General features: G+C 45.5%; 3 protein-coding genes across 3 annotated transcripts; 2 read left to right on the top strand and 1 right to left on the bottom strand.

Moving 5' to 3' along the window:
* Window positions 1–1,966: 1,966 nt before the first annotated feature.
* Window positions 1,967–2,904, top strand: PEX2_055590 (fungal specific transcription factor domain-containing protein; the record flags this gene model as incomplete). Its single annotated transcript, XM_016742833.1, has 2 exons — window positions 1,967–2,430; window positions 2,493–2,904. 2 exons carry the CDS (start codon window positions 1,967–1,969, stop codon window positions 2,902–2,904), a joined length of 876 nt encoding a protein of 291 aa, XP_016600831.1.
* A 346-nt stretch (window positions 2,905–3,250) lies between these two features.
* On the bottom strand, window positions 3,251–4,515 carry PEX2_055580 (Alcohol dehydrogenase, C-terminal; the record flags this gene model as incomplete). Its single annotated transcript, XM_016742832.1, has 5 exons — window positions 3,251–3,562; window positions 3,606–3,883; window positions 4,160–4,214; window positions 4,271–4,319; window positions 4,388–4,515. The coding sequence occupies 5 exons, from the start codon at window positions 4,513–4,515 to the stop codon at window positions 3,251–3,253; spliced, it is 822 nt and encodes a 273-aa protein (XP_016600830.1).
* A 406-nt stretch (window positions 4,516–4,921) lies between these two features.
* Window positions 4,922–5,488, top strand: PEX2_055570 (DUF4334 domain-containing protein; the record flags this gene model as incomplete). Its single annotated transcript, XM_016742831.1, has 3 exons — window positions 4,922–4,932; window positions 4,995–5,271; window positions 5,324–5,488. The coding sequence occupies 3 exons, from the start codon at window positions 4,922–4,924 to the stop codon at window positions 5,486–5,488; spliced, it is 453 nt and encodes a 150-aa protein (XP_016600829.1).
* Between the last annotated feature and the right edge of the window lie 2,968 nt (window positions 5,489–8,456).

The raw sequence follows: 8,456 nt of genomic DNA, 5'->3' as shown, positions 1-8,456 counted from the left end.
GAAATTTATCGCATTTACTATGGTGTTTTGGGGTGGGCCACTCGCATGTGAAATACGTTATATCTCTCACTTACATATATCTCAACACTCAACGTTGCTATTTCGTTTCATTCTTTGTTGGCAACTGTTGATAAGAAATCTAAGTAGTATACCTATCTTACTTTCTTGTTCTTTGTTTTTAAAGACAGTTCAAAAANAAAAAAAAAAAAAAAAAAAAGTTTTGTTCAACTATTTTCTAAAACCGTACATATTCCTCCCCTAATGTACTACATTTTTGTCACCATCACCTTGCATACGGAGTACTTGAGATGAAGATGGGAAATGCAGGGAGATAGGGGTCTCCTTAAATGGCCTCCTTTTGTCTCCCAACAAAATCAAGCTGGAATTGCCACTTGGTCCGGCCGCTGCCGGAGATCAAACCCCACGATTAGGAGCTATTCTCTCCACTGCTCTCCTTTCAACGCCAACCATCGTTTGATTGGTGCTGATATTGATATTTAATTACACAGAAACAAAGCTTTGTATCCTCCGTACGGACTGTCTCAAGGGTCAAAACCTAGCGAAGGCCAATTGAACACATGGAGCCTCGTCGCACGAAGTTGGTAAGCGCAACCTAGTTCTCGCTCATGATCTCCATTGAACGTGAATTCACGCAATTGTTGCTGACAGGCTTTCAGGCTTGTACTACATGTAGGCGAAAGAAGACTAAATGTGATGGAAGAAAGCCAAAATGCTCGCCCTGCAGCACCTTCAACTTGCCCTGTACCTTCCCTGACACCTTTAGACATCCTCGCCCTCCCAATGAGTATGTTACTCTCTTTCTTTACTGTATAACTAAATTTTCATTATCCGATTTTTAACGAAAATTATGGATAGGCATGTATATCGAGAGTTGGAGGAACGTATAGGAACAATGGAGAGGCACCTAGCTCTTGCTACCATCCAGATGCTGAAAGATCATAGGATTCGGCCTCTCGCGTCACGCCTACTATGCCAGCTGCTGAACCCAGTCCCAATGATGACCAAACGTCGTATGTTCTTACTGCCCAAAATGGACGAATGCAATTCTTCGGTGAGTCCAAATGCAACTAGTTGTTTCCTTTTTTCGAAATGCGACTCTACATTTTCGCCTTGGATTGCCCAACAAAGATTTTCAGTACCTTCAAATTATTTGATGGAACTTGAGCATGAAATTGACCATCTATTTTAGGTACTTCCTCTGGGCTCTCTCTCGTCTTCCCCCTGGGTGCCTGGTGGGTAGAGAAATAGACCGGGTCCGAGCGATCTCGACATGCTGGAATGAATGGTGTGCAGCAATGGAAGTTACACAACTGGATTCCTACTATACTTTAAGATGGGTTTGACAAACGTACCTCCCAGCCTCTACCATCCAAGGAGGTTGCGATGCAATTGTTGAGCGAATACTTCAATGGTTATAACAAAGCACTGCCCCTCTTTGACGAGTCGCGGGTCGACAAGCTATTCCAAAGGCAATATTCATGGAATCCTGAATCAAATCCCTCTTGGTGGGCAGCTTTCAATGTTATTCTGGGTATGTCTTACAAGGCGAGAGCACAGAAGGCAGTTGATGGAAGCGAAGATTGGAAAAAATCATTAGAGCACATCAGAAATGCTTTGAATGTTGTTGTAGAGCTTTTCATGAGGGCTGCAGATATACTTGCTGTTCAGGGGCTGCTTGAGTTGGCCGTGTTTTTTCATGAAACCCCAGACCCTCAACCTCTTTTTACATTTGCAGCAGCAGCAGCAGCAGCAGCAATGCGGCTGGGTCAATCCATCGGGCTGCATAGATCTTATACCTTTGGTCTAGATCCTACCGAAATCGAGGAAAGAAACAGGACGTTTTGGATTGCTTTTATCGTTGATGCAGACATTTGTCACAAAACTGGTCGCCCAGCAACACAAGATACCAATGACTTCAACACCATGCTGCTAAGGGAGCTCCCACATGACGAATTGGGGCTCATTCAACGGCATTGAAGTGAATTACCTGCACGCTTACGCGCGATTTTCTCTCATACAGCGAGATGTCTACCGCCGACTGTACACTGCAACTGCGACTCGAAAATCTGGGCAAGATTTGATCAAGGAGGTAAAAGACTGCGAAGCTGCCCTCCTTGATTGGAAGAAATGCATCCCGATAGAGCTTCAACCACAACCAAAATTTTCTGCCGGGCAAAATTTCTTCTTTCAGTGCATTCTAAGGTTGCACTTTGCGTACCACTGCTGTTACGCCCAACTGCATCAAATCTGTCTGCACGCCAAGCGATTAATCGAGGTGGAGATGATTGGAAATGTCAGTCCGGACTCAATCCAAGATATAGAGCACTGCATTTCCGGATCACTTACAGCTGCGAGGTCTGCGGTAGACCTTTTGGAACATGTTGACAAGTTCGGTATATCGTTTACATGGTATGCCCATCTTTGCGTTGCATTCTTGAACCAAATAAAGCCCATGCTAACCAGTGTGACAGGAGTATTGTATACTTCCCTGCTGCTGTGGTCGCCACGCTCTTCGCACATATCCTCACACACCCAAACCAAGATGCCACTGCGGATCTCCGTTCGATTCACCAGATCGTTCAGTTTCTGAAAAATGTCACCGCTCAAGAACATGGCACATATGTTGATTACCTTGTTTCTCTATGCTCGGATTTTGAAGATGCAGCCAGACAGGCTTCACGGAATGCTCCCAGCGGCTGTAACCGTCCGCCTTTGGACCAAGGGACGGCCAGTGTTTCTCTACTCAATAACGACTTATCGAGAGATTTTGCTAGCCCCGATCAAGGATTCACCGGAATATCAGGAAACACAGCATTCAGCGATCCTCAAGTGGCCTTCCAAACTCCGAGGACTATTCTATGCCAAACTCCCAAAGCGATGTAACGGAAAGCTTACAATATTCTATTCCTCCCATGTGGAACTGGCAAGACATGATGATATTGATGTCTCCTGGGACTAATTCAGATGTGATACAAAGCCGCGGACAAACTGGGGATTCTCAATGATTTTGAGAAATAACTAAAGACGTTGCGGTCAGAGAGATATGCATACTTTCCAGATTTTCCTATTTCTTGTACAATAAAAGGGTTGATGATATTTTGCTACGCGAGTCATGGTTTATTCTTTCGAATGAAGAATAACATAGTAATTCTGCAATGAACCATACTGAAGAGCGGAGATAAATTGAGGGGTGCAACATGGATCAGAGAACAGAAGCAGGGGTCTTGAGCTAAGACATATCGATAACAATGAGGCCCTTGAGACCACCACCATGCATCTTGTGGAAAATATCAGTAAGATCTTCCATCTTCGCGACAGTGACATGTGGGTCAATGATCCCGCGAGCTGCAAAATCCAGGGTTTTCATAGCTTCCTCCCGGGTTCCAACTGCAGAGCCGATAATCTTTAGCTGTTTAAAGATAATCACGGCAGGCTTTGCCGAAGCAATTGCTTGCATTTCGCCTTCTGGGACTCCAACACAAACAAGAGCACCATTCGGGCGGAGCATCAACAGCTCAGTTTCATATGTCGGCGGGGCAAACTATAGCAGCGTGAGCTCCAAGGCCACCAGACAACTCCAATACATGATCCACAAGTGATTCGTCATCGGAAAACTCATCCATGTCAACAAAATGCTCCGCACCCGACTTCAAAACCAATTCTTTCTTGGACGAGCGGTCGATAGCAATGATTCGGAATCCCAATCCTCGACTGCCGAGTTGGACGGCAACATGGCCCAAGCCTCCTCCAGCACCAGAAACAATAACGAAATCACCTGGCTTTGCCTCACTGCATTTGAAGGCTGAGTAGATGGTGAGACCTGCACAAAGCATTAGCGCAGCATTCTCAGACGCAAGACCGTCTGGAATAGGTGTCACATAGTTGGCAGGTCCTAAGACGAATTCTTGGAACGTGCCTGGAGTACGGAAGCCAGAAATCGTAGACTTGGGACAAGTGGTTTCCATGCCTGAGTAACACATAACTTTGGATCGATATTAATGGTATATCTCAGATACAGTGAATATGAATGGTGGCCTACTGCAGCTCCCGCAAGTCGAAGCAAGCCATTTGACTCCAACACGGTCTCCTACCCTGAGACCAGAGTTTTCACATCCTGGTCCCAACTTTGCGACCTTACCAACGCCTTCATGTCCACCAACTTGTCCTTTCTCTGTATCAGGGAGATAGCTCCACTGAAAATGAACTGTTCAGTTATCTTTCTTTCCAGGCTGAAGATGATTCCACATACCGAATTTGTCATGATACCATAGTCGGAATGGCAGACACCTGAATGAGTGCTTTAACATGGTGTTAGCGACTATCAGTATGCACTAGCATCTGGCAAAGTAGAGAAGGGGCAAATTACAGCCTGATAAGGACTTGCCCCAGCCCCGGCTCTGGAGTGTCAACCAGAACAACTTTCGTAGAAACTGTTCCGGGCTGGTCATAAATGATAGCTCGGTGTTGCTTGGGAATGATGATGGTATCCGGCATTGTATCAATCGTAGCTTGCCGTATTTAAAGTAGAAACCAGTTAGTTATTGTCTGGAAAGAACGTAATGATCCGCATGCCGTGAACATTTATATACTTCAAGGAACATTACTTGATCCGGTGTTATTGCACCTTGGGTAATCATTCCGAATCACGTACTTTGCCATGCGGAAGCCTCCCACGGGCATCGGGCTTTTGGCCGGTCCGCGGCCCGTGGAAGCGGGCACTATCCTGGGGCCGACCAATTAGGGGAGGTGACAACTCACGAGGTACTATGAATATCCAAATCTAGAAGAAGCTAAGGTAAGATCCCTGACTACAAATTACGGGACCAACTCCTCTGGCTCAGAGTTATTTCAACATCTTCTCATTCTATCTTCTTTACCATTTATCGAATATTTTTACACCATGTCCACAAGGTATATACTGCCGTCATTGTTCTTAATAGCAATTTATCGTTATACTTATATTTATATTCTAGCACTCCCCAGGATCAGTTTGTTGCCCTCGTTGCCAAGGGCGGCAATTTGAGCGAAGCCGACATCGAGGTTGTTTATAACAAGCTTCCTGCTCTTCCCATTGATTTTCTCCGTGGAGAATGGAAAGGTGGAAGCTTTGACACTGGTCACCCTGGCCACACCCAGCTCTTGTCTATGAACTGGCTTGGAAAGACCTTCCACTCCACTGAAAGTGTCGACCCTATTGTTGTATCAAAAGATGGAAAGCGTGTATGCGATGAGAACTGGGGCCATGCTGTCGTGAGTAAACACAATATATTTCAGGAACAATGCGAGTTCTAACATAATGCAGCTCCGTGAGATTCGTTTCCGTGACCTCGTGTCAACCGCTATGATCTATGACAAGCACCCTATCATTGACCACTTCCGCTATGTCAACGACAACTTCATTGCTGGCGCCATGGACACTAGCTCCTTCGGTGACGCTGGTACATACTACTTTTACCTACATAAATAGGTATAAATGAGGCATGACTTTGGGTGTCGGCATCTGGACTCGACACATGCCAACTCGGCCTAATGAATTGGGATGCGGTATTACCGAGAAAGTAATACATGTTGATGGCTGCTAATGTGTCCCACTATATGTGAAGTTTCACTTCATTTGCATTTTGTGATAGAGATTTTCTTGTTTACTGATTCTTCGGACTTCATATTTCCCCGCTATTTTGTGTATATACTAGGCTTAACGCAGCCAAACACACGTTTGGTCTGCCTATATCAAATATATATTTTCCAGTCTTTTCCAAGCGCACCCGCCTCACGCTCGCCTTTTCCCTAAATAAGTAATCTGTAGATCGAACGCGTTGAAATTTCGGCTTTTTTTGTTGATCTATCGAGTTGAAGGTCCTGTATCTGTGTTCTTCGATTGGCATTGTGACGAGTTTGAGGGCCAAGTTCAGGCAATGCCGTGCAGAGTAACCTCGCATCGAGTAGCTTCTATATGTCACAGATTCTACACTACAATTATAAATCCTAAGGATATCTCTGTGCATCATATTCCAGGGAGTATAGCGCGGGTTTCGCACTTTGGACTATCCATCGAACGGCTAATACCAAAGAAACCGGATGTACTAGGTGAGTTGAGAAATCCAGCTCGGGGGTTTCCCCATGTTACCGTGGAGGTCTTGTTACGGAGGGCTGCGCTCCGGGTACCATGTATCTCGCCGCCCTAGTGGCAAGGGCGACCCACATTGACTCTATTCTCTCTATCCCAACTGGTGCAATGTCCTTTTACCCCCGGATGCGATGTCTGTCACCTGTAGTTCCAAAAGATCAGCCCACATATTATCCGCCTGGTCCAGAGTTCACTAGAGAATAAGAAATACCAGCCGGATTATGAGGCCCGCGGCCCGTGAGCCTCGGGGATATACTAACATAGTTTGCTAGTTCGTACACTGATCTACCAGAACAACTTAGATTTTAAATAACTGAAAATGGATTGGAAATCCCTCTATTTCCCCTGGATCTTGAATAAATCAATTGAATTGCTGTCATCTTCAGTATTCCCACAACGTTCAAAATGAACTCGAAAATTATGGACGGATCTCAAAACTTGGAGGCCGCATACCTGTGACCCAAGACCAGCACGCCAGAGCCACCTAAAGAACATAGATTTGCTGATACTGTTCCACTTGGGTTGTCAGGATTTGCATTAACGATGTTTGTTCTGAGTCTTATCAACGTCCGAACTCGAGACATTGCTAGCCCTAGCATTTTTGCCGCGAGCGCTTATGCTTATGGTGGGATAGTTCAGTTCTTTGCTGGCATATGGTATGTATTGAGTTTCCAATCAATGTTTGCGTAACATGTGGGGTGGGCTCACTAGGATATAGGGGAATGGTATCTGGTAGTACCTTCGGTGCCACTGCGCTCTGTTCCTATGGAGGGTTCTGGGTCTCATTTGCCATTATCCTTACGCCGGGTGGATTTAATATTGCGGAAACATTGGGGGCCGAGAGCTCTACTGCATTCAATGATTCATTTGGCCTTTTTCTGATGGCACCTTGACCTAACGTCTAACCTCCCCCAGACACGCACTAACAAGATTTAGGGCTGGTTCATTTTCACCACGCTTATGCTGTTTTGTACTATTTATCAGTCCTTGGCATTTGTTGTTCTCTTTACATTCTTGGACTTGACATTCCTACTTTTGGCAATTGAGTACCTACACCCGAATGCAAGCAACGCCCCGAACATCAATCTTATCAAAAGCGGTGGATATTTCGGTATTCTTTCAGCATTCACGGCCTGGTACATTGCTCTATCAGGCGTGATCGCCGACGAAAAAGGGCAAGTAACTCATCGACTGCCTTATTCGACGATGATCTAATCTTGCTTTAGCGGACCTGTGAAATTTCCGACTGTTCCACTTCCGTGGTCCCGATGAAAGTTGCTTACGAGAAGGAAGTAATCACTAGAAGAGCCTCGGATCTTTCAAATAAAATAGAGTAACTCAATACCATGAATATTTGTGCGAAGAAACAATGTATGTAGATTCGTATGGCACGAAGTGAACGAAGAGTGGGAGAGGAAGTGGAGAGAGGAATCATCTCCATATGTAATAGCACCTATCTACAGGATTGGACCTATCCCATGAGGTTCGGACGATTGGCAATACCATTAATATTTGGTTCACCAAACTGAGTTTGTTAAAGCATCTGCCGGCTGCACATAGTGACAATCAGTAGTGACCCTCCGAAATCGACTCCTTTAATAGTAAAGGTTGTAACAGAAGAGAGCTCTATGTTATAATGTATCCCACAATGGGGATCGTCTAAACCACCGCTGTAGTGCTTTATGTTAAGAATTCTAGGGACTTGAGGATTCGCAAGCCTGACTATTTATTTCCACCTATCGGCGAGAGCTCCTCCCGGAAGGAATGCCTGTACAGCATCATTCTCTTTATGATATAGTCGTAGATACAGGCAAATAGCAGGACATTCCACTCTAGCCCTAAGTTCAATCCACCATATACTGCGGCTTGCTTTGCAGTACCATAGATAGAGCAACAATAGCGCTGCAGGATCCCTCTTCCGGAGCAGGTGTTCGAAAGGGCCATGGATACTCCTCATGAATAGTTGAATTTGACCTGTTCTGACACCGCTATCCGGAAGGTCTAGGATCTGGGATAATGCGTGGGCAGAATGGAAATACGGATTAGTTTCCGCCTTAGATGAGTCTTTGAGGTTACAAATTGCAACCAAGGCCCTTGGTATACCATCTATGCCTCCCTCTGGCAATGGCGAATGCATATGAGCAAAGGTAGCTGCCATGACGCGGAAAAGACTGCCCGGTCGTAGCGGGTTAACCATATGCCACAATGCCATTTTACCCTTGCTCATACGCACCCAGTCCAAGTCAGAGGAGTCGGAGGACTTTAGAGGCCATGCTTGTTCTGGTGTGTGGACATCGGGGGACGAGAT

This window comes from Penicillium expansum (genome assembly GCF_000769745.1).
Source record: "Penicillium expansum strain MD-8 chromosome Unknown contig177, whole genome shotgun sequence".
NCBI classification, from domain to species: Eukaryota; Fungi; Ascomycota; class Eurotiomycetes; order Eurotiales; family Aspergillaceae; genus Penicillium; species Penicillium expansum.
The sequence above is the reverse complement of the archived record's forward strand: the minus strand, read 5'-3'. Positions and strand labels throughout refer to the sequence as shown.